The 27,244-nt window shown below is 38.3% G+C and overlaps 1 protein-coding gene across 2 annotated transcripts; it reads left to right on the forward strand.

Moving 5' to 3' along the window:
* Positions 1-25,850, forward strand: LOC124290739 (testis-expressed protein 47-like). 2 transcript variants are annotated; one of them, XM_046727544.1, is made up of 8 exons: positions 1-131; positions 18,375-18,447; positions 21,580-21,683; positions 22,076-22,180; positions 22,917-23,075; positions 23,548-23,611; positions 24,956-25,057; positions 25,683-25,850. In XM_046727544.1, the coding sequence occupies exons 1-8, from the start codon at positions 33-35 to the stop codon at positions 25,724-25,726; spliced, it is 750 nt and encodes a 249-aa protein (XP_046583500.1). In that variant the 5' UTR covers positions 1-32; the 3' UTR covers positions 25,727-25,850. The 2 variants fall into 2 exon arrangements, with proteins under 2 accessions (XP_046583500.1, XP_046583499.1); XM_046727543.1 differs by lacking the exon at positions 1-131 and adding an exon at positions 17,879-18,106.
* The last annotated feature ends 1,394 nt before the right edge of the window (positions 25,851-27,244 follow it).

Genomic DNA, 27,244 nt, shown 5'->3' on the forward strand with positions numbered 1-27,244 from the left:
TAAGCGAGCGTCACTATGGTGATCATAACAAGATGGCGTCCGAGATAGACGAACGTGAGGATTCGATGCTCGATAATCACAGAACATCTCTTTTAGATTATATAGAAGAGAGAAATAGAACTCTTAATAAGGTAAAAGTTTGTCTTTTTATACTTTTTATCATTTTCGTGTGAAATCTGTCAGAACAGACAACTTGAAAATCGATAGATTGTTTGAGCAGCTTGCAGGCTAACAGTGTTGATGCTGAGTGAATAGGGGCTGCTTCACCCAAAACCTATTCTTACAAAGTAACAGGTATACACAGTTTGCACAGCTTGTAGATGTGGACAAAATACTGGGTCAATTTAAAGTTTTGTGTAAAAATTAAGTTTGGATATTATGAGCATAGAGCGGTGTTGGGTATTACCGAACAGCTAACTAAAGGTGCTCCCGGCTAATTAAAGGTGAGGTGAAATTGGGTTGCCGAGTTTTTTTCAGGCGCATATTTTCTTAAAGAACCACTAAACTTTGTTTTTTGTTACTCTTTTAACCATTACATATGAAAGATTTGTGGTTAGTCTTATGCGGAACACCAAATTTATTCTTTAAAAACTTGTGGTTAATTAATACCGAGCGATTAAAAGTGGCCAAAAAGTCGCCTGCTTCCCTCTCGCCCGCCAACGAAACCACAGACAGGTTACGTAACTCTGTCGCCAGAGCACTGCAGTGACGTCATATGAGGAACGATTTTCAGTTACTTGTATAGAAAGTGTGTAGCACGCTCATCATTTTGATGATTTCGACATGAACGGCGACATGCCGAATCGTTGCTTTGTCGTCAATTGCTCCTAGGGGTCGGGTGATGGTGTCACCATGCACAGATTTCCACAGGACCCCGCAGTTAGTGCTAAATGGGTTATGTTTGTGAGTGCGAGAAGCGTTGTGGAAGCCTGAAAGCGATATCTTACTTGTGTTCAGATCGCTTCACTGAAGTTAAAGAATCAAAACTACTTACTAGTTATAGTAAAATATGTATATGATTGATGACCGTAAAGATTTTCCATAACACAACTTGTAACATAGCGATTTCTTCCTCGAAGTGAGGTTGTGGTCGAGTAACAATAATATTGTAAGTAGTATTATATTGACACCCACCTCGCTGCCAGGAGAGAAATTGTTATGTTATACATATGTCATGCAAAATCCTATTGGCCATCAATAAAATACATATTTTACTACCAGTAGAAAGTAGTTTTGATTTTCTAATTCGGTGAAAACAAACCTAAATAGCATTTCTCCACAGACTTGCGGATGTTCCGACAGAGGCATTCGCCATTTTGAAAATCAGTAAAGTCTGTTAGAATTAATGAGATTATAGTTTGTTTTCATCAAGTTAGAAAATCAAAACTACTTTCTACACTGTGAGTTAAATATGTATTGGAATCATAACCAAAAGGATTTTGCATGACACAACTTATAACATAGCGATTTCTTCCCGCAGGCGAGGTGGGGGTCGAGAAGTCACAATACTTGCGATAAATTTCTTTGCTACATTCACATGGTTAATGTCCACTCACCAGTATGTAGATACTAGTCAATGTGCGTCTTTATATTTGGTCTTATAATCATAATTAGTTTATTATCATACTTTTATGCATTTTGAAACTAAATAAAAAGCTGACGATCTGCTGATACTTATAGTGAATTTATAACAGAACTGTAATATCTAGACATTTTATAGTTTGCCAATGTGAATCATAATTCACACATACCCTAGTGTATGTTGTCTGTCTCATTACACTTCAAAAGCGAAAACAATGATTCTGTTGAATGCTACACGACAAATGAATAAAAAACAAAATGCAAATATTAAAATTAAAACAGATTAAAGTTATAGGAACAATATCAGGCCATTACCTTGTTTGAGGAATGTATCCATCAATATCCACAAAACTGTTCCAAATGATGTGTCTTTTTAACAGTTTAATATACTAAAAAGGTGATAAATCTTTTCAGGTATTGGTGTATAGTCTCACTGGTCACCCAAGATAGCACACCTGGCAACTAATTGCATAATGTCCGCCTTTCATAAAAAAAAAAAACAGTAATTTAGTTAGCCAATAATGGGCAATCAATCAATGTATTGCCGGTTAATCCTTTGAAAGAAGGGCGTTGTTTTTACGCGAACGTACCGACACGGCAGAGTGTATTCAGTATAGATTAGTAGATCTACATACATAAACACTACCTTTTGACAAATCCGGCTGTGTAAGATAAAAGTAATTAATCAATCAGCGTGTTATCGGTTAATCCTTTGATCGATGTTTATAATGTTGAATATTTACTCCAGACACAAGAAATGCCAAATGGGAACCTTTGTCGGGGGTAATCTAAGTGTGTTACCACTAATTATACCTGTTACAAATTCATTAACTGACCATCAAGTGAATGATGACAAATAACATGTGTAGGTTTATACCACCTAACACGGGTTACAACAAGGGAGTATTAATTGCTGTATTGCATGTGAAAACTTATGAGCCGACACTGTTTTGAGAATACAAACAGATTTTTACATGACATGATTAAATATCGAGGTAAAAACACAGAAATGGGATCAATTTGGATCAGTCATTATACAAATAGGGCCTAACGACACCAATCAATTGTGACAGAAGCGTCTATGAAAACAAGTTGTAACTTCGGAAACTAGGCAAAGCAGGAGACAAAAGTAAATGCCAGTAGATTGTGAGAACATATAGCTTTCATTTTCCACAACAATTGTCCGCGATTTCAGGTTTATACAAGCCTGTAAACAAGATAATATACCCCTAAAATGTAGATGAATTCTGCATCGGCCCTCAAAGCTATTCCTCATATGACGTCACAGAATCGCGCCGCTCTGATTGGTTGAAATTTCGTTCGCTGGTGAGAATTGTGCACTGTTGTCAAAAAGGTCGATTTAAGTCAATTAAAGGTCGAAATGAGTAGTTTTAATGACGGGGTTTCATTTATAAGGATGCCAGTTAGTGATTTATGTATTTTTACCCCCTAGGGTTTATGTGACCTTTAAGGTTTGAAAAGTGAGAGAATGCGAGAATTGCGCTCACGTGATGCAGGATCTGCATATGGCTATAAAATTACACAGAAATGTAGAATATTACATTTCCTATCCGTTGGTATAAATATAAGAGCAAATACCATGGCGGTTTGAGAAATAGACATTGCTAAATGTTGTCCAAAATTTTGTTTTGCATTAAAAAACAGTAAATTTCTCCGCTTTATATCGTGCACCGATATATTACAGAATACCGGATACCTTCTGCCATCTTTGAAAGCATGCGAGTTTACTTTTGGTTTGGGTTAGGTTAGGGTTAACATTAGCGTTAGGGTCAGGGTGACGTGACACTAAACAATATGGCTGGTAGGTATCCGGTATTCTGTAGGTGTACCAAAAACTGTGCAACGATTTTTGTTATTTGGTATCTTTACGTAAAGTGTGAGCGAAGAAAAAACAGCCTGATACCTGAACGACGTAAGTATATATGAAATGGGTTTGTGTGCTTATGCATAAAATTATATGCTCAATCTTACAAATGACTTGCAATAAATGTCGAAAAATGAATGTTCTTCTATGACATCAAACGACGACAGAGAGGTCATACACATATAAAGGTAAGGGGGCTTAACTCTGCTATGATTAACTTTAGATTAATGTAACTGAGATCACTTGGAGAGAATTTGTTGTGGATGCGGACACTATATTATGTTTTGTTCACGGTGAACCAAACTATTCCAATACAAAGTTCCCCAATGTGAGCAGATATGTTTTGGTAGTTTCACAATTTATAAGAAAAGATGACTATGTGCTACATGAGAAAGCATGTATTAGCAATTTGGATGGCCATATCCAATATGTAAATTAGTCCTTAGATTCCCATATTCTCCTGTTTGTGTAAGATGTATTTTGACTAATCTTGCATCATTATTAACAGAGTACTAGCCATATTTTCAAATGTAATGAAATTGCTTAAAAAAATTCAAAATTTTAGCTGACATCATTGCTTGTTTTATGTATTTTGCGACGTTGGAAAAAGACGACATATGTATGCTGATTAGTATATATCTCACCTAATTTCCATTAATTGTATAAAAGGTCTTGGCTTCTATGTCAGATTTAACACTCTTCAGACAAAACATAAAATGACTGACATCACCATTTGAATAGTGTCCTGAATATATCAACAATTTGATGGTTGACTGTGTATCTTATTATGAGCAGCACGTGCACCTGTTTGGCTGGCATCAATTTAACGTAAATGAAACATAATATTTCACAACATCCGAATATTTTTTTTTAGGATGAAAATTTTCTTTGTTTATGATTATGTACTAGTTTCTCTTCATAAGTATGCAATGAAAGATGCAAAAAGAAAGCTTTTGGTATGGAACTATTAGAATATGGATGTCTGGTTTGTCCAAATAAAGATATGACATGGTTTATATATTCTTAAACAATTTTTGTTGAAGTATAGTTACAGTTTGATATCCTGTCATCACAATATTTTTTAATCAAATATGAATTGATTATATTATGGAAAACAATGATAGTGAATCATAAAACATTTCTGACAAACACGCACCTGGTCAATCAATATTCATCATTGTTTTGTATATATAACGACACAAACATATTCATTGAACAAGACAATTCCTTTAAACATGTGTGCATATACATTTTATACAATGTAATAATAATTTTCATGAATATTATCAGTTTTACTTATAAGGTTTAATTAAATATACATCATAATTCTGCAAGTGTTATCAGATTGATAGGGCGATTGTGTTTACTCTTGTTCAACCGACCGTCACCTCAAAGAAATTGCCTAATATGTACAACAATGTTGACGGATGACATGGCTACCAATGACTGATTTCTTATAAAATGGCGGCTTCACTGACAAGGGAACACAGGATTTTGCGAGGACCTTTCCCTTGATTCAGGGATTGTTTGTACATAAATATGAGATGTAAGTAATCAGAATGATTCTGACTATATGTGTATTGTTGTTTTTATTGTTTTCATTGTCACTAAGAGAAGAAGCCAGAAATGCAGATAACTGCCGTTGTCGTTTTGCGTGATTTTGCGTCAGTCATGGCGTCACACTGCACGGAAACTTTGGCAATTTTCTTATAAATTATCAAACCTTGCAATGGATCTATTTTTAATTTCCTATTTCTTGCTACAAAACTCTTTCCATGCATATTCTAAAGGTATTGAGCCATTGCAAGCAATGAATAGATGACTGGATGTCGGAAAAGTTAAGAAAATGGAGCCTACGCAGTGTAAAATTTTTCTTTGTTTACATTTCAAACAAGCGCAGTCTTTTCAGCACAGTGTTCATTTTCACACCCAATATCTTTCGATTCATTTTATCTAGACCGTTGGTATAAGTGACAAAGAACATTGAAATTTGGTTCTAAAATGTATGGGGAATTCAGTAATGCATTTGTCGCCAGCTGAATATGAAATAGATGTGATGTAATTGGCATCTCAATACCGGCCTTTGTGAAATTTGTTTTGTAAACACTATTCAATATTGCGAAAACGCACTTCAGCGTTTGTTTAACTGTATTTTCAGAAACATCCCAGCCAATTCTAGGTTCATCGGCAAAGTTTTAGAATTATAAGTGATTTAACGAAAAACTGATATCAGTGATCATTAATATGCTATTTTTGCAATTCAGTACTCTTAGTAATTATCAGATTTTCACATTTCAAAACATACAGCAAATAACGCTGTGAATCGCGATTTCGTATTGTGTCAAAAATGGCGACATTTACGATGAAGCCAATTTTTACGGTTTTTTTAAGCACTTTAGCTTTATCTGAGATAATTCTGAATGGTATCAAGCAACAAGGAATTTCCCGCAGAATTCGGAACTGAAGTGTATTTGTGTGTGTGATATATTTAGGAGATAAACATCATGTGTTGGCGAATTTCCGGGTGTTATTTGAAGCACGGGAGTATTTGAAGCACGGAGGAATTCATTTGGAACCAAATATGGCATCAGCCGGAGGTTTCAAATGAAATATTCCGCGCGTCAGCTTCAAATACAAATAACACCCGTCAAATACTCAAAATTCGCCAACACATGATGTTTATCGACATTGTAAACACAAAAGTAAACCGAAAGGCCCACGCACGTTTTTTGCTGCTCTCATTGACATCGAGTACGGGTACAGCAGTGAAATGTCATCAGCCGGCCGTTTCAGCTGTCTCCCATGGTAGCATCTGGAACTGCTCATTTGTGACGTCATTCGGACTTTACGTCACAATATGATTTTAATGACGTCATCACAGCTGACGACGTAACAATACAATGGTGTGAGCGATGTTTGTATGTATTAATACCAGAGCTACAGATAACTTTTTGGGCCATTGAGTTTTGTGCTCACTTGTGTTCATCTCAATTGGGTGTCCTAATTTGCCTTTGAATAACCAAATATATTGCACTCACCTCACTCAAACTCAAATGGGTATTTTGCCATTTTCCATGAGTTTTGAAAATATAATAAAGTTTCAATCTTAGTGTTTGTTATTTATAATTGATCTGTAATATGAAAAACGATAAGAAAGACTGCAAGTTGTCAAGTTCATGTCCTGAAATAGAATATCTCAGTATACCTCAGTTATTTTGTCTATCCACCGGTACGCAAGCTACGATTTGACAGTTTTGAGTGTATGCATGTAAGATCACATTTATTGAGTATTTACAAAAATTCAAGCGTACTTGTACGCAATAGACTTAATAGAAATATAGTTTTCACATAAATATTTGCGTAATTTACGCAGATACGCAGCTTATCTGTACCTCTGAATACGCAGAGAATTTCCAGGAATCAAATACCATTTGATCACGTTTTTCAACCAATCAGATTAAAGAACACAGTGACTTTTGGTTTACAATTAGAATTTTATTGGCCTTCAAAGTGAAGGTTGAATAGGAAGGACATATATGTCCCTCTGGCACCCAGGGGGTTAACGTCATACTTAAGATCATTTCACTCATGACAGCGTGCATGTGTGTGTATGTGTGTGTGTGGCTGCTTGTACTAGCTGCAGTATGCATGACTATTCCACTCAGACACATTATACTGACTCTGAGCCGACCAGTCCTTGTTGTACCCATTAACGCCAAGTGCCAGGCAGGGACCAACAAGTACCATATTTTAACGTCTTTTGGTATGACACGACCGGCGGACACGATTGGACCGGCGACCTTCCACTCTCCCGGTGGACGCTCTAAGCACTACACCATCGAGGCGGTTCGGGTAATTAAAAATTCCTGCTGTGTTTTATCAGTTGAAACAATTTTTTATACAACAACCCTTTCAATTGGAATGGTATTCACGTATAATAACGAGTTACTCTCGTACAGCAAACCATTTGGAGATATTTGTCATCTTTACTGTCTTATATTATTCATTTTAGTACAGTTACAGAATACCGGATACCTACCAGCCATATATAGTGTCACATGCACTTCTTTTATTGGGAAGCATGAGCTATAAATTTCAAAAATAGAAAATAACCATAAAAATTGGATTATTTGGGACGACTTCCGGCTAGTAAAACTACCCAACGATTTTGAAAATGAAAGGTGAGTTATCACAAATAAAAAATATATGCGTTTTTGAAAAATAGGAACTACGGAATTCTGGGAGTTGGAGCGAATGAGCATGGGAAAGTTGCCTAACCCTAACCATATTCGTTAAACTAAACCTAAAGAAGATAGTAATGGGTATCCAAGGGCTAAAACAAGATAGTAACAGGTATCCAAGGGCTACAAGAAGATAGTAATGGGTATCCAAGGGCTACAAGAAGATAGTAACGGGTATCCAAGGGCTAAAAGAAGATAGTAACGGGTATCCAAGGGCTACAAGAAGATAGCAACGGGTATCCACGGGCTACAAGAAGATAGTAACAGGTATCCAAGGGCTAAAAGAAGATAGTAACGGGTATCCAAGGGCTACTAGAAGATAGTAACGGGTATCCGAGGGCTACAAGAAGATAGTAATGGGTACCCAGGGGCTACAAAAGATAGTAATGGGTATCCAAGGGCTACAAGAAGATAGTAACGGGTATCCAAGGGCTAAAAGAAGATAGTAACGGGTATCCAAGGTCTACAAGAAGATAGTAACGGGTATCCAGGGGCTACAAGAAGATAGTAACTTTTATTACCCACGTGGTCAACGTATGGGTAGTTGCATATTAATCTCAGACGTGACACACGAAAGTGTCGTGTCAGTAACGCTGACCTGAGATTCTAACGATTTGATTGGATAACCGATGACCTCTCAGTGAGGTCAAATTCTGACGTAACTATTTTTTCATTCTTAACAAACACGTGAATTCATTCATTCTACAACTTAAATGCATTGTGGGAATGTAAACATTGCGAACGTTGCCGTGTCGCTGTTTAATTGTGAGTCGAACTGAGACATTATATCCGCCGAAAAACATAAACGCAATGTTTCCACCAGTGATGTTAGCCTAATGAAGCAACTGGAAACCAAGAAACGAGGTGCAACGGAGTAGTTTACTGTAGGAGGCTGTACGAGGCGATGACAACTGACATGCATCGCGGACGCCGGTTACTATGGCAGTGACGCCATTAGTGTGACGCCATGCAAATATTGTACTACAGTACAAAACTCTTCCGCGAACCTCTTTATGAAACCGGTTTCGTTTGAAACCAAAAACATAACAAAAATACGCCTATTTTGTCAATTTAAATGCATGTAAGACGTCGGGTAATAAATAAATACACATCAGTTCATATACATACGAATTATACGAACTGCGGATCTTTCTATCTATCTTATTCGACTTCTCGCTTAAACGGTCAGATACATATAGGAAGGACACTCGCTTTCGCATAATTCGTATGTAATGAGACCTCGGTAGTATTCTACGGGTATCCAAGGGCTAAAAAGAAGATAGTAACGGGTATCCATGGGCTACAAAAAGATAGTAATGGGTATCCAAGGGCTATAATAAGATAGTAATGGGTATCCAGGGGCTACAAGAAGATATTAACTGGTATCCACGGGCTACAAGAAGATAGTAACGGGTATCCATGGGCTACAAGAAGATAGTAACGGGTATCCAGGGGCTACAAGAACATAGTAATGGGTATCCAGGGTTACAAGAAGATAGTAACCGGTATCCAAGGGCTAAAAGAAGATAGTAACGGGTATCAAGGGCTACAAGAAGATAGTAACAGTTATCCAAGGGCTACAAGAAGATAGTAACGGGTATCCAAGGGCTACAAGAAGATAGTAACGGGTATCCAAGGGCTAAAAGAAGATAGTAACGGGTATCCAAGGGCTAAAAGAAGATAGTAACGGGTATCAAGGGCTACAAGAAGATAGTAACAGTTATCCAAGGGTTACAAGAAGATAGTAACGGGTATCCAAGGGCTAAAAGAAGATAGTAACGGGTATCAAGGGCTACAAGAAGATAGTAACAGTTATCCAAGGGCTACAAGAAGATAGTAACTGGTATCCAAGGGCTACAAGAAGATAGTAACTGGTATCCAAGGGCTAAAAGAAGATAGTAACGGGTATCCAAGGGCTAAAAGAAGATAGTAGCGGGTATCCAAGGGCTACAAGAAGATAGTAAACGGTTATCCAAGGGCTACAAGAAGATAGTAATGGGTATCCAAGGGCTACAAGAAGACAGTAACGGGTACCCAGGGGCTACAGAAGATAGTAATGGGTATCCAAGGGCTACAAGAAGATAGTAACAGGTATCCAAGGGCTACAATAAGATAGTAACGGGAATCCCAGGGCTACAAGAAGATAGTAACGGGTATCCAAGGTCTACAATAAGATAGTAACGGGTATCCAGGGGCTACAAGAAGATAGTAACGGGTATCCAAGGGCTACAAGAAGATAGTAACGGGTATCCAAGAGCAAAATAAGATAGTAACGGGTATCCAAGGGCTAAAAGAACATAGTAATGGGTATCCAAGGGCTAAAAGAACATAGTAACAGTTATCTAAGGGCTACAAGAAGATAGTAACGGGTATCCAAGGGCTAAAAGAAGATAGAAACGGCTATCCAAGGGCTACAAGAAGATAGTAATGGGTATCTAGGGCTACAAGAAGATAGTAATGGGTATCCAGGGGCTACAAGAAGATAGTAATGGGTATCCATTGTATAATAAGATGGTAACGGGTATCCAGGGGCTACAAGAAGATAGTAACGGGTATCCAAGGGCTACAAGAAGATAGTAACGGGTATCCAAGGGCTACAAGAAGATAGTAACGGGTATCCAAGGGCTACAAGAAGATATTAACGGGTATCCAAGGGCTGCAAGAAGATAGTAACGGGTATCCAAGGGCTACAAGAAGATAGTAACGGGTATCAAGGGCTACAAGAAGATAGTAACAGTTATCCAAGGGCTACAAGAAGATAGTAACGGGTATCCAAGGGCTACAAGAAGATAGTAACGGGTATCCAAGGGCTAAAAGAAGATAGTAACGGGTATCCAAGGGCTAAAAGAAGATAGTAACGGGTATCAAGGGCTACAAGAAGATAGTAACAGTTATCCAAGGGCTACAAGAAGATAGTAACGGGTATCCAAGGGCTAAAAGAAAATAGTAACGGGTATCAAGGGCTATAATAAGATAGTAAAAGGTATCCAAGGGCTACAAGAAAGATAGTAAAGGGTATCCAAGGGCTACAAGAAGATAGTAACGGGTATCCAGGGCTACAAGAAGATAGTAACGGGTATCCAAGGGCTAAAAGAAGATAGTAACGGGTATCAAGGGCTACAAGAAGATAGTAACGGTTATCCAAGGGCTACAAGAAGATAGTAACGGGTATCCAAGGGCTACAAGAAGATAGTAACGGGTATCCAAGGGCTAAAAGAAGATAGTAACGGGTATCCAAGGGCTAAAAGAAGATAGTAACGGGTATCAAGGGCTACAAGAAGATAGTAACAGTTATCCAAGGGTGACAAGAAGATAGTAACGGGTATCCAAGGGCTAAAAGAAGATAGTAACGGGTATCAAGGGCTACAAGAAGATAGTAACAGTTATCCAAGGGCTACAAGAAGATAGTAACGGGTATCCAAGGGCTACAAGAAGATAGTAACGGGTATCCAAGGGCTAAAAGAAGATAGTAACGGGTATCCAAGGGCTACAAGAAGATAGTAACGGGTATCCAAGGGCTAAAAGAAGATAGTAACGGGTATCCAAGGGCTAAAAGAACATAGTAATGGGTATCCAAGGGCTAAAAGAAGATAGTAACAGTTATCTAAGGGCTAAAAGAACATAGAAACGGCTATCCAAGGGCTACAAGAAGATAGTAATGGGTATCCAAGGGCTAAAAGAAGATAGTAACGGGTATCCAAGGGCTAAAAGAAGATAGTAACGGGTATCCAAGGGCTACAAGAAGATAGTAACGGGTATCCAAGAGCAAAATAAGATAGTAACGGGTATCCAAGGGCTAAAAGAACATAGTAATGGGTATCCAAGGGCTAAAAGAAGATAGTAACGGGTATCCAAGGGCTAAAAGAACATAGAATCGGCTATCCAAGGGCTACAAGAAGATAGTAATGGGTATCCAGGGGCTACAAGAAGATAGTAATGGGTATCCAGGGGCTACAATAAGATAGTAATGGGTATCCATTGTATAATAAGATGGAAAACGGTATCCAGGGGGCTACAAGAGAAGATGGTAACGGGCATCCAAGGGCTACAAGAAGATAGTAACGGGTATCCAAGGGCTACAAGAAGATAGTAACGGGTATCCAGGGGCTACAAGAAGATATTAACTGGTATCCAAGGGCTGCAAGACAATAGTAACGGGTATCCAGGGGCTACAAGAAGATAGTAACGGGTATCCAAGGGCTATAATAAGATAGTAAAAGGTATCCAAGGGCTACAAGAAAGATAGTAAAGGGTACCCAAGGGCTACAAAAGAAGATAGTAAGAGGGTATCCAAGGGCTAAAAAGAAGATAGTAACGGGTATCCAAGGGCTACAAGAAGATAGTAACAGTTTCCCAGGGCTACAAAGAAGATAGAAACGGGTATCCAAGGGCTACAAAGAAGATAGTAACGGGTATCCAAGGGCTAAAAGAAGATAGTAACGGGTATATCAAGGGCTAAAAGAAGATAAACGGTATCAAGGGCTACAAGAAGATAGTAACAGTTATCCAAGGGTTACAAGAAGATAGTAACGGGTATCCAAAGGCTAAAAGAAGATAGTAACGGGTATCAAGGGCTACAAGAAGATAGTAACAGGTATCCAAGGGCTACAAGAAGATAGTAACAGGGTCCCCAAGGGCTACAAGAAGATAGTACTAACGGGTATCCAAGGGCTAAAAGAAGATAGTAACGGGTATCCAAGGGCTAAAAGAAGATAGTAATGGGTATCCAAGGGCTACAAGAAGATAGTAACGGGTATCCAAGGGCTACAAGAAGATAGTAATGGGTATCCAAGGGCTACAAGAAGACAGTAACAGGTATCCAAGGGCTACAATAAGATAGTAACGGGAATCCCAGGGCTACAAGAAGATAGTAACGGTATCCAAGGGCTACAAGAAGATAGTAACGGGTATCCAAGGGCTAAAAGAAGATAGTAACGGGTATCCAAGGTCTACAATAAGATAGTAACGGGTATCCAGGGGCTACAAGAAGATAGTAACGGGTATCCAAGGGCTACAAGAAGATAGTAACGGGTATCCAAGAGCAAAATAAGATAGTAACGGGTATCCAAGGGCTAAAAGAACATAGTAATGGGTATCCAAGGGCTAAAAGAAGATAGTAACAGTTATCTAAGGGCTACAAGAAGATAGTAACGGGTATCGAAGGGCTAAAAGAAGATAGAAACGGCTATCCAAGGGCTACAAGAAGATAGTAATGGGTATCTAGGGCTACAAGAAGATAGTAATGGGTATCCAGGGGCTACAATAAGATAGTAATGGGTATCCATTGTATAATAAGATGGTAACGGGTATCCAGGGGCTACAAGAAGATGGTAACGGGTATCCAAGGGCTACAAGAAGATAGTAACGGGTATCCAAGGGCTACAAGAAGATAGTAACGGGTATCCAAGGGCTACAAGAAGATATTAACTGGTATCCAAGGGCTGCAAGACAATAGTAATGGGTATCCAGGGGCTACAAGAAGATAGTAACTGGTATCCAAGGGCTATAATAAGATAGTAAAAGGTATCCAAGGGCTACAAGAAAGATAGTAAAGGGTACCCAAAGGCTACAAGAAGATAGTAACGGGTATCCAAGGGCTAAAAGAAGATAGTAACGGGTATCCAACGGCTACAAGAAGATAGTAACGGGTATCCGAGGGCTACAAGAAGATAGTAATGGGTATCCAAGGGCTACAAGAAGATAGTAATGGGTAGCCAGGGGCTACAGAAGATAGTAATGGGTATCCAAGGGCTACAAGAAGATAGTAACGGGTATCCAAGGGTAAAAGAAGATAGTAACGGTTATCCAAGGGCTAAAAGAAGATAGTAACGGGTATCCAAGGTCTACAATAAGATAGTAACGGGTATCCAAGAGCAAAATAAGATAGTAACGGGTATCCAAGGGCTAAAATAAGATAGTAACGGGTATCCAAGGGCTAAAAGAAGATAGTAACGGGTATCCAAGGGCTAAAAGAAGATAGTAACGAGTATCCAAGGGCTACAAGAAGATAGTAACGGGTATCCAAGGGCTAAAAGAAGATAGAAACGGCTATCCAAGGGCTACAAGAAGATAGTAACGGGTATCCAAGGGCTAAAAGAAGATAGAAACGGCTATCCAAGGGCTACAAGAAGATAGTAATGGGTATCCAGGGGCTACAATAAGATAGTAATGAGTATCCAAGGGCTATAATAAGATAGTAACGGGTATCCAGGGGCTACAAGAAGATGGTAACGGGTATCCAAGGGCTACAAGACGATAGTAACGGGTATCCAGGGGCTACAAGAAGATAGAAATGGGTATCCAAGGGCTATAATAAGATAGTATCAGGTATCCAAGGGCTACAAGAAAGATAGTAACGGGTATCCAAAGGCTACAAGAACATAGTAATGCGTATCCAGGGTTACAAAAAGATCAGGCAGGCAGGCAGACACACAGGTGTCAATAAAACAAGACATTGAGTTTTGTCTGTGACAACGACATATCTATATCACAGTTAGAAATTGTGTCAACGCTAAATAATGACATTGCTTTTAAGTATCGAACTGAGAAAGTGACTCGGTAAGAAGAACGTGTGGTGAAATAGACAAATGAAATTATATAAACAGTTTATTTACTGTCATAACATATAAAAAGCTCGCGCCTGTGAGATATCAACAAAACATTATGAAAATAGCTCACACCAAAGCCTTCACCGGAGTATTCACCAGACAGCCCGCTTCCAAGTTGCGAACCTATTTCACTGGCAAACAAATGTAGCCCAGTAATGTATTGAGTGATTTTATTGAAAAGATTGATTCAACACCTTTTTATCATCCTTGTTTTTCCCATTCACCCACAGGTTGTATCGCCAATCAAGATTAATGATAACAGCTCTAGGCAGCAAATAAGGTGACTGCAAAATCCCCCTGCTTGGAAATTATGAAAAGGTCATGTTTAAATGTTTAGTGAACTTTTGTTCCTTCAGGTTTGGGGACCCAAATATCATAATGCAGTCTACCAATGCTGGACTGTTCACCCTGATGAGCAGACAGAATAAACATATGTTTAGAACCATAAATATAAAATAGTCAGCTCATATATATATGTATAATACCAATTTGTAAAACTAGTAAATAGTTCTGGTATCAGTTGAGCAAAGAAGATACCATAACTTAGTGCTTCATCTGGTTTACAAGTTTCTTAAAATTAGTTCAGTTATATATTTTTCTATTTGTAGCTCCATGATATGCTGTGTTAATTGTTGTAAATGGTGATACAAGGGACAGAAAACAATGCCCTGTTATCATGGTAATGTCAGCCTCACAGCAAGTGTGCTGGTTCATCAACATGATCAAGTGTGCAGTAGCTCGTCTCAACAGTGTCATTATCCCCCAGCGCGTTTAGCGCGAAGCGGGGGATATAGTATTAAGCTCCGTCCATCCGTTCGTACGTACGAATTGGGATAACTTAAGAACCGTTGACTAGATTCTTTTCTTATTTGGTACCTAGGTTCACACAGTATAAGAAAGGTCCCTGTTAGGTTTGGTGACCTTGACCTTCATTTCAAGGTCACAAGGGGACGTTAACGTTTTACTGTTGTCAGCGAGATATCTCAAGAACCGTTGACTAAATTTTCTTCATATTCTACACCAAGCTTTATCTAGGGAAGGCGCAGGGCCCAGTCGATTTTGGTGACCTTCATATAATTTTCAAGGTCTTGGTGACACTTTGAAGATTTCAGCATGTTAAATTGCATGTTAAGATAGTCAGCAAGATATCGCAAAAACCATTTGCTGGATTGTTTTCATATTTGACACCAAGCTTCATCTACTGTAGGGGCAGGTCCCAGTCAATTTTGGTGACCTTCATATAATTTTCAAGGTCATAGTGACACTTTGATGATTTCAGCATGTAAAATTGCATGTTAAGATAGTCAGCAAGATATCGCTAAAAACATTCACTGGATTGTTTTCATATTTGACACCAAGCTTCATCTAATGAAGGTGCAGGGCCCAATCAATTTTGGTGACTTTCACATAGTTTTCAAGGTAACTGCGACACTTTGAAGATGTTAACCTGAATTCACTGGATTTTCTTCATAGACTTTCAAGACTTCCCTTGAATGTTTTTCAATAAGCAATTTCTTTAGTACCACTTTTGCATATTTCAAACACTATGACATTCATGTCAAGGCCAAAATCAGTCTTGAAAATATTTGTGTGTTTGAACAACTAAAGAGCAAGATATCAAGAGAGGTTGACTGGTCATGTTTTTGTTGACATTTAACTTCATCTTAAACTTTCATTACTTTTTAAGTTTGATTTGATAATTTGCGGCGGGGGATTATGTCACCTTAAGTGACAATGCTTGTTGAATAATGTTTTGAATTTGTAGTATTTTTAAGTGAAAGTAGTTATGACAGTTCATAAGTATACACTGTAGTATAAAACAATCCATAAAACCAGCTTATTGTTATCACACAGTATTTTTTCTTCAACATGAAAGTAATAAATACAAATCTCGTTAAATGTGTCCATAAGTTGCCCATAGATATGCCAACACACATATGCCTAGGTCACATATAGCTAAAAGTCCCCGGCCGATGCGTGAGCATCGATGGATTTCTATCATGTTACGGCATGCGACAGATTTTTGCCACAAAACCAAGGATGATTGAAAGATAACCTTCCAGTCCACGTTGTTTAATGAAGTAGTTGTTTTGTTGAAAACAAAACTGGATAACTAACAACATAGCAGGAATGTGTAAAATGGATACACCAAAACTGAAGCATCACAGATAATTGCTCACGAACCCTAGAATTGTATGAATCTTTTATAGAATTACCTAATAAACCCCTTTGTCCCCTCACACTGAGCAGAACTACTACAGATAGAACACATATAGTTATTCAGAATGTCATATTAACACAGACACATTTAGACGAAAAACAAAATGCTTGCTCAACAGAAATTCACTTGTTCCACCTTGTAATGTTTCACTATTTATTGTGTGTGGTTTCTTCCCCTAATGAGTTCAATTACATTGTCGGAATCCCATCAAATTAGTACAGTAGTAGACCATTCTGGTTCTCCATTTCATTATTGTGGCAAATTTCCCAACACAATAAATTTAGGGATTTTTATACAAATTAATGTGAACAACTAATAACACAGTAGTAATGTAACACACTCCAGAACTGAATTGTCAGAGACAGTGGTACAAAAGATTTGATATGCATAAATGTCCTATAAATCCCATGTGCCCAAACACCTTTTACAGTACACTATTACAAATAGAACACAGTGGATGATGCTGTATGATGAATTGTTTCGAAAGCTTTTGTCTTATCTGTTTTGGCTAAATCAACTGCATGGTGTGAGCATCTGATTATGCCATTGGCAGTCTGATACAAGGAATTTGCAGCTGGGGATGGTAGCATTCATATTTACTAAAGTGTTTTGCCTAAGTCAGTAACCATCTTTGTAACAGTCAGTTTGCTTGCATACATATATGTAACTTACCATGTTTAGCATGGCTCCTGTTTTGCCATTATATTGGTAGACTATCACCTCAGTGGTCTGGCTTTCATAATCACCACCTTACACTAACATTGCTGTGTTGAGAACTGTTGTTGAGTGTAGATCTGGGACTGTTGTGGAGTGTCGTGTCTTGACTGTTGTGTGGCTCCATCAGACCCTCCATGGTCACCTGGCTCTGCCTGGAGCGTTACCCTTATCTCTCTCATTCCCTACATGGTTGCTGGGAAAGGGCTGAACATGAGGGTACTGGAACATACATGACTGTGTTTAGAGAAGGGGGGAGGCCTACAGTGGGGGAGGGGTGTGTAATCTGAGAGGGGGGGGAACAGAAGTGAGCAAAGGGCAGGAGCCACAGTATTTGGTGGGGTGGGGGGAGGTGCCCTGCTATTGTGTGACAATCAATCAGCACCTGCCAGGACAATTTGATCGCTATGTTGATCTAGCAGGTGATAGCTTTGTTTAGAAAGCAATAGTCCTGTCACTGCCACTAACAACACATACTTAAATGGTGAGAAATTATCCTAGTTCCAGTTGCAACTAAATACCAGTAAGTAGCTAGCCAGGGGGTATGTTCCTACAGGTGAGTGGTAGTTGCTATGGGAGTTACAGTGACCCCCCCCAGCAGTAGCATTACACCATTAGGTTACAGGACCTTCTACAGATTGCTATGTCTGGCGTGAAGAAGGATGACGGGGTACAGGAAGGGGCTGACCTACCTCAGCCCTGGGATCAGGAAAATGCTGATGGTAGTGCTAGGGCTAATCCAGCTCTGAGTGACAAGAAAAAAAGGAAGGGCAAGAAGACTGAACGGGTGTTTGACTGGCCTAAGAAAAATTACTTTGAAGTTACACGACATGATTCAACAGACACAGAGAGAATGGTGATTTGCTTTAACGCTAGTTGCTAGCTAGCAAGGTTTTGTTCTCACTTTGTCCTGAAAGGTACTAATCATGCTAATGTCATGGTTGTGGATTATAAAGGGTGTCAGGCACATTTACCTCCTCAGTATTATGCGCACTGGCTTTTTGTCATATCCTTGCATGATTACTGCATCCACGATATTATGTGCACCTACCTTTTCCAAATTCCGGATTAGTCTCTACAATGTGACATTTTACGTCTAAATATAACTGTCTCTCTTGTTACAGAAAAGCCTAATCCATCGTGTTGTCTACATTTCCAAACTACGAGATGAGGACATTGACCGGGTGGAGGCTGGAAGTGAGTACAGGACACTGTGTCGTGTTATGAGAGATAGTGATCATCATGAACATATTCAGTAGTAATGTCACTATTATTGTTTTGAGTTTGCACTAATGTCTCATATAAAACTCCATTATTAATCCTGTTTATAACCTATTTGGTTCTATGACAAATGCGAGATAGCACTGATTTTCAACACATTTTCCCTGAATTATTAAAACAGTGAACATAACACATTTGTCTCTTGTAATTTTCTCATACAGAAGGGGCGGTGGGGTAGCCTATCGGTTAAAGCTTTCGCTTTTCATGGGTTTGATTCCTCAATGGATACATTGTGTGAAGCCCATTTCTGGTGTGCCAGGATATTTGTGGAATATTGCTTGAAGCAGTGTAAAACCATACGCTCATTCAATCACTCTTAGTCTTATACAGAACACCAGATATGACTTGACTTGGTGAGTGTGTTTGATGGGGGCTGATGGTCAGTTCTCTTTTCTCTGGTAATCCTTATCTATAAACAAAATGACTTAGATTAACTGTTACCAGATATTTGGTGACCCGAGTATCAAGATACATGTGGTACCATGACCTCAGTAACATCCCCAATATTCAGCTTGTGTATTTACCTAATTACCTCACTGGTAGTAGACATTACTTATATGTATTTTTACATCTTTTGTTTGGAGCTGTACATCTTGAACATTCCTTTACAGGGTATGATTTCACTATTTAAAACCTGTCCTGGTGCATGTTAAAAATGGCTGGTGCAGGTTACCTTTAAAGTACTCGCGAAATAGAAATATAATGTTTTTTGGCGTTTATTTGTTTATTACTTCATTACAATAGGTAGTTTTAACAAATATTAAGATAACTATGTTTTTCCCAACTATGCCTTTTAATTTGGTCCTCTAATCATCATCCAAAATAACATTTTACAGGTAAAAATAACAACAATTTGTATAGTATCAACAAATTTAGAAACATATCATAACTTACGTCACAATCAACAATGGGTGGTAGCAGCTACCTGCAGCACTGTTTAGACGGTAAGATGCATTTGCACGTGTGTTGCCATAGCGATTGTACAATTGACAATCAAAGCTATGAATGAACTCGTAAAAATAGTAAACTTTCAGCAAGAGAAAATCCCTAAATCAATTATTTTGTATATCAATTGGGATAAAAGAAATAAAGGATGAATGGCATATGACGTTTTTCATAAAATATATTATTTAACCACGTGGTCAACATATGGGTAGTTGCATATTAATCTAGTAAGTCACACGAGTGTCGTATCGCATTGACCTGTGTCGTAACGACTTGACCTGAGATTCTAACGATTTGATTGGATAACCGATGACCTCTCAGTTAGGTCATGTTGTGGCGGAACTACATTCATAACAAACACGAGAATTCATTCATTCTACAACTTATATGCATTGTGGGAATGTAAACATTGCGATTGTTGCCGTATCGCTGTTTAATTGTGAGTCGAATTGAGACCTTATATCCGTCGAAAAACATAAACGCAATGTTTCCACCAGTGATGTTAGCCGAGTGAAGCAATTGCAAACCAAGAAACGGGGTGCTACGGAGTAGTTTACTGTAGGAAGATGTACGAGGCGATGACAACTGACATGCATCGTGACGTCGGTTACCAAAGGTGTGATGTCATGCAAAAGTGTACTACAGAACAAAATTCTTCCGCAACCTCTTTATGAAACAGGTTTCGGGTTGAAAGCCTGAAAATAACAAAAACTACGCTATTTTGTCAACTTTATGCAGGTGAGAGGTGGGTAATAAATAAAATACCACACTCGGTCTCATTACATTACATTTGGCTCTGTCAGATACCATAGGAAGGACACTTGTTTCGTATAATTCGTATGTAATGAGACCTCATGTAGTATTCTCTATTTATGTACCGATGGAGAGTACATCTAATTTGCATACTATGATGCAATTTGAACGGGTAAAAATGACAATTTGCTCTCCTGTAAACTCATCTATATTGGATGATTTTACAAAGGTGTTAAAAATAAACGTTGGGAAAAACGATAGTCATAGAATATTTAACAATCAAACTTTAGTTATGTTCAAAACTACGAAACAAACACCAAAACCATTTTATTTCTATTTCCGTGAGTACTTTAGTAATGGGTTACACACGGTGCAGGTAACAATAAATCCTCCAACATCTTGGAGCTGGCATCGTGTGTCTTAATTGGGAAGTAAGGAACTGCAAGTAATACGTTTCTCTACGCATGACTTGTTACAAGCAGAAACATTTGTGCACTCATCAATCAGTTATGTAGTCGTAATCATATAATTGAGATTCAGAATCATCCATAATTTATCATCATTGGGTCAGATTCTGTTGAATGTATCTCATACTTAGTACTTGTTATGAAAATTGCTAAACAAGTATTTATGTTACTGTTTAGAACCAGTGACATTATTTAATGGTGCAACCCAAATTTTGATGGTGCAGCCAAACCTACAAGCCAAGTTGCACTCAGTGCAGGTACTGAAAAAAAACCCCGAAACCACACCCTGCTTTGAATAGTGTCTAAAACAAATGCCATATTTATAATATTTTCTTACAAATTATTTCTGAAAAAGAAAACTTAAAAATACATATGAAATAAATGGTAATTTAGCATGATCAGTGCAGACAGTATGTAAGCCTCCATCCTTGCGACATGTTCAGTTCAACATATCACTGTGCATCCAAACTGTGTTTGTGTGTGTCTGTGTATATGAGTATATGTCATTTCTCTGACATATAGCATTCAGCTTTTTGTGCAACATGATTATATGACTGTCAATTTCATAGGCACTTTTACCATGTCTGCAGGCATGAAACTTTATGTTTACACATTTCTGTTGAATTTCTCAAAGACTTGGGTAATTGTTATACCCTGAGAGGTCTGGATTAAGGTCTAGGTCTTGGAGTAATGTTTTTGAACTGGAAATATATTGTGGTGCATTAAGGCTTTACGGTTTTGTCTTTGTCAACAAATGCAAACACCTCCAGTTATATCATCTGTGATTTGATAGTTTCTTCAAAGATGAGGTCACAGATGTGGACATATTCTGTCAATCTGAACTCATCTGTTGTGAGATTGACAGTGATAATGTATTTTTCAGATTACTATGAGAGACAGCTGAAGAACCTTCAGAATGTCCACCAGAGTGAGTCAGTGACTGGCTTGATGCTGATATACATGAAGCACATCGTACATGTAGTGGAGGTGAGCTACAAACTACAGATATATCATGATAAATGGAAACATTTGGAACTGACATAATATGAGTCCTTTTCATTTTTATGTCTGTGTTTATTTGACCAGCCTGACTTTTGTATGTATTTGTTTACCTTTAATCTCTATATGGAGCTTCCTCATTAAGGAGACTCTGTGTGTTTGCTTGAGTTTTACTACAACTTCTCTTCACGAGACAGATGTTAGACAATTCATAGAAGGTAGAATATTTCAATAAAGAAGAATATTTGTCATGATTGGATAGATTATGCACCTGCAAGAGATATGACAGTTGTACTGTGATGGAACTTCAATACTGGTCATGGCAGCAGTAAGCCCAAGTGTCATATTGATACAGAATGAACTGATATTGGCTGTTGCAGACTTCCTCAGACATGTTGCTAGAGATAGTGAAGGAGTTGCATCACAGTGAAACGTCAGATGAGGGATTCATCTCCAAGGCCAAGATACTTGTCATCTCTCATGATATATCCTTTTGTTTGAAGCCAGGTGGTTAATACACCAGAACTGGTGCTAGCAATATGACAATAGAATATTACACCATCCAGATGTTCAATAACAACAGCATTGTGACATTAAAGACAGCTTGGTAATATAGCTGAATGTTGTGTCATTGGTTTGGGAGAGTGTCTTGTGAAGTTCATTGATGATATCATGTGTTTTTGTCCAAAATGTAACCACAAGTTAACATAGTCTGTTTTTGCTGTAGAGCCATGTTACCTGTAGACAAGTTTAATTTGGAATCTGACATAATTTCTGTCCGAAATATATTGGAACATATGCTTTAGGACTTTTTCGAGGAACAAACATTTGCCATCCAGTGACCTACATGTACAAATATTATTTTGAAACTGAGAAGTAATTTCCCCATTTCTGATACCTCTGATTAATTTCACTCATAACGCAACTGACTAATTTCACTCATAATGCAACTGACAAATCCTCACAGATAATCAGAGGCTGGAGTTTTGAAGCCATGTAATAAACAATCAGAATTAAGTATTCTGCAAGGCCGTGATTGATAATGTTTTGATCTACTCACAATGTTATAGTTTTGTCTCTTGTCTGGCAACATTTATCTGATGGTACTGTGGAAGATGGTCATGTAACTGACTTGGTGTCTGTGTTCTGATGATCTGGGAAAGGAAGAGTTCTGATTCCAGACTGTATGGTACGGTGATGTTTTCCTTAATGTTCCGCCACATTCCCCAGCGCCTTTATCAGCAATGGTCATTCCGGACACTGGACATAGAAGCTCACCGTCTGGAGGCTTTTGAGCCGTCAGAAACCACAGACAAACTCATTGTTGATGTCCTCACCCAACTGCTAAAACTGGGCAAGTTTATCAGCAAAACTCCCAAGGTTGGTGCAAAACCTGAGCCATGGAACATTTCAGTATTTAACTTATCCTAATTTTCAGTGCACTCATAATGAAGTCATCTGACTCTCATGGAATAGTTAGTACCACAATTAATTATAGCAGCTGCTCTTTATGGGAGTATTTTGAAATACACACTTGCAGTTTGGGCAATTTCAAGCCAGAGCAAATATGATATTGACTTGAAACAGCCTGTTCCTCAAGGCCTGGAATGATACATAATCTGTCACAAAGTTACAGCTTACTTGTGGTGTTGGTTTCACACCAAGTTCTCTTACACACTAATTCCCAGTTAACATTTTAGTTTTCAACTTGGGAATTAACACTAACAAAGTAAATTTAGAGAAACAGGACACAAAAATAATTTATGAATATAACAAATCAAGATGCACTGCCCAACAGTCAATGTATATGATGTTTGTGTAAAGATCTTCAGTTGATTGTGTCTTCTTTCAGCTCAATTTCAAGAATGCCATGGACTCTCTGCACCAGAATGTGCCTGAGTTTCTACCACAACAAGGTAATATATTAAAGATACATAAATCACTGTAGATTAAAAAAGACGTTACAAAGACTTTTGGTAGAGTATGTCAAATGTACTTGATTATGTGCTGCTAGTCTCTTGGATAACCTCCCTTGGAGTAGTGCTCCCAGAAGATTCAGCACCAATCTGATTGTCACACAATTCTCAAATAAGGATTGTTGTGATTGTATGAACCACCACTGGCGACTAGGGGTGGGTATTGCAGAGAATTTTCATATTGCGATATATTGCGATGCGGAAGCACATATTGCGATATGTATTGCAATATATTGCAAGGATTATTTTTTTAACAAAAACTACTTATAATCAAGTTAATGCTTGATTATAAAGCAAAAACACAACAAAATCACTATGATTGATTAACCTTTTATAAAAACTTTTAATCATGACAAAATAAAAATGTAAGTAACATTTGGCACTAATGAAACCGGGAAAAGAACAATTAAAAAAACGGAAATATCCAAAGATTTCCGAATGTTGCGAAGTTTTCCGAATGCATGTCAAAATACCGGTTTTCGATCAGCGTATCGCAATACGTATCATTTTCATGTCTGAACCGGTAAATACCGGTAAACCGGTTGTATTGCGCAGCCCTACTGGCGATCCCAGTCTCCTTCATACTAGTAATCAAGCGTAGAATTCTAAACATGGGAATCCTCAGGTATACCTCATGGAGTGCCTGCATCACCTGCACATCTTCAACTGGGCCTAGATTTTCGATGCTCTCTTAGCACTAAGATAGTCGTAAGTTAATGTTAATGTATGGTACTTACAACTATCTTGGCTCTAAGAGAGCTTCGAAAATCTAGGTCCTGGGTGCCGTTGTACAAAGCAACCTTAGAGCTAAGAGTACCTTAAGTCTATGTTAAGGTATGGGAGTTAAGGTCACCTTAGCGCTAAAATCGTTTTGTACAACGGCGCTCTGGAGGATATGACTTGAGGCAAATGTATGATGTTGGTCCATGTTGACATTACCTGCTGACTCCCCTGTGCAATGGCAGTCGAACATTGCTGTCCTTAATCAAGTCATTCATTACTTCTCGTCTGATGTTTCAGTGGTTTTATATTCCAGGTTGTTGTTGGAGGCTGTTCTAAGTGTTACAGAATGTTGTTGTCTCCATGTGACTGTGTGATTACTCGTTGCGCCAAACAGGCTGCATCAGTTGAATATTCCCCAGGGAGTTGAGTTGGTTAAAACAATGCCAGAAAAAAAAGATATCCTTTGATAAAGGGAACATGTACTAGTTGTGTGGATATGTGCGCTATATAAATATCCTATAATAATAATAAATAATATTTATGAATGGTGTCTGGCTGCAGCTGCAATCCACTACCTCCTGGAGGAGGACGACAACTGTATGATGCTACCCCGTGAGTACATCAACACCTACACCAAGCCCTTCGACACAGCACTGGACAGTGGTGAGTTGACCCTTTCAGCAAGGAGGTATCACACAAGTGCCATGTTTTTGTGAAGATATTGTGATTATTAGCAGGCAGGTCATAAGATTTAAGCAAAACAATTGAACAAAATGACGGGTCATGTTGTGAAGATTTTAGATCTTTGAAACTGAAAGTTGTAATCTAGTTTTGAATCTTATTGTAATTTTTGAAACAAAACATATGGCTCCTATATATTAGTGATATGTATCCAGACGCATAATGTACCTGTAAGTATTCATCACTCATTCAGATTTCAGGCATGTTAAATAGTCTGATGAATCACTGATTAATCACTATCAATCATCGTACAGTATATTGCTAGTCTGCATAATTCATAAACATTTGCAGTAAGCTTGTGCTTGCACACACAGATCCAGTTGAAACCTGCTGGCAGCTGGTAGTAGCACACCTCTGAACACTCAGTAATAGTACACCATATATCAGCTATCCCTAGGATGACAAGCCCAGCCATTTGGGAGTCTTCCTCCCACATGAAGCCGACATGCTATAATCTAAATAGATTAGGTGTCAAACACATTTAAATAACAGATATGGGAGCAATCTTATCTCAGTTGTTGTCTTAAATTAGCCCTTCTCCTTGCAGACAAAGTGTGGCCTCTACCTACTCGACTCTTTCCCTACAACTGATGCTCAGCCCAGAACATAGAAACAGACAGATTCCCACAGCAACAGCTGCAGTCACCTGGAATACTGACAGCCAGGGTGAACCATGTACATATGTATGTTTACAAATAAACTGTGATATCTATTATAGTGCAGTTACTGTTTTATATCTTTGCATCATTTCATAAGTATAGTGAGAGAGTGAGTGTAGTTTCACGCTGCACTCAGCAATGTTCCAGCTTGTGCTGCTAGTCTCTTGGATAACCTCCCTTGGAGTAGTGCTCCCAGAAGATTCAGCACCAATCTGATTGTCACACAATTCTCAAATAAAGGATTGTTGTGATTGTATGAACCACCACTGGCGACTAGGGGTGGGTATTGCAGAGAATTTTCATATTGCGATATATTGCGATCGGAAGCACATATTGCGATATGTATTGCAATATATTGCAAAGGATTATTTTTAACAAAACTACTTATAATCAAGTTAATGCTTGATTATAAAGCAAAAAACACAACAAAATCACTATGATTGATTAACCTTTTATAAAACTTTTAATCATGACAAAATAAAAATGTAAGTAACATTTGGCACTAATGAAACCGAGGAAAAGAACAATTAAAAACGGAAATATCCGAAGATTTCCGAATGTTCTGAAGTTTTCGAATGCATGTCAAAATACGGTTTCGATCCAGTATGCGCAATGCGTATCGTTTTCATGTCTGAACGGTAAATACCGGTAAACCGGTTGTATTGCGCAGCCCTACTGGCGATCAGTCTCCTTCATACTAGTAATCAAGCGTGGAATTCTAAACATGGGAATCCTCAGGTATACCTCATGGAGTGCCTGCATCACCTGCACATCTTCAACTGGGCCTAGATTTTCGATGCTCTCTAAAGCTAAGATAAGTAAGTAAAGTTAATGTTAATGTATGGTACTTACAACTATCTTGGCTCTAAGAAAGAAACGAAATCTAGGTCTAAGGCTACCGTTAATACAAAGCAACCTTAAGCTAAAGAGTACCTTAAGTCTATGTTAAGGTATGGGAGTTAAAGGTCACCTTAAGCTAAAATCGTTTTGTACAAGCTGACGCTCTGGAAGAGATATGACTTGAGGCAAATGTATGATGTTGGTCCATGTTGACATTACCTGCTGACTCCCTGTGCAATGGCAGTCGAACATTGCTGTCCTTAATCAAGTCATTCATTACTTCTCGTCTGATGTTTCAGTGGTTTTATATTCCAGGTTGTTGTTGGAGGCTGTTCTAAGTGTTACAGAATGTTGTTGTCTCCATGTGACTGTGTGATTACTCGTTGCGCCAAACAGGCTGCATCAGTTGAATATTCCCCAGGGAGTTGAGTTGGTTAAAACAATGCCAGAAAAAAAAGATATCCTTTGATAAAGGGAACATGTACTAGTTGTGTTGATATGTGCGCTATATAAATATCCTATAATAATAATAAATAATATTTATGAATGGTGTCTGGCTGCAGCTGCAATCCACTACCTCCTGGAGGAGGACGACAACTGTATGATGCTA

Source organism: Haliotis rubra, unplaced genomic scaffold (genome assembly GCF_003918875.1).
Source record: "Haliotis rubra isolate DU_JTF1 unplaced genomic scaffold, ASM391887v1 Scf472, whole genome shotgun sequence".
Classification (NCBI taxonomy): domain Eukaryota; kingdom Metazoa; phylum Mollusca; class Gastropoda; order Lepetellida; family Haliotidae; genus Haliotis; species Haliotis rubra.

Bases quoted from the DNA above. Each gene is read 5' to 3' on its own strand.
- LOC124290739 (XM_046727543.1), top strand. From the start codon at position 17,894: ATGTCTGGCGTGAAGAAGGATGACGGGGTACAGGAAGGGGCTGACCTA. The intron at 18,107-18,374 runs GTGATTTGCTTT...CTCTTGTTACAG, and splicing joins CAACAGACACAGAGAGAATG to AAAAGCCTAATCCATCGTGT. The intron at 25,058-25,682 runs GTGAGTTGACCC...TTCTCCTTGCAG, and splicing joins CGACACAGCACTGGACAGTG to ACAAAGTGTGGCCTCTACCT.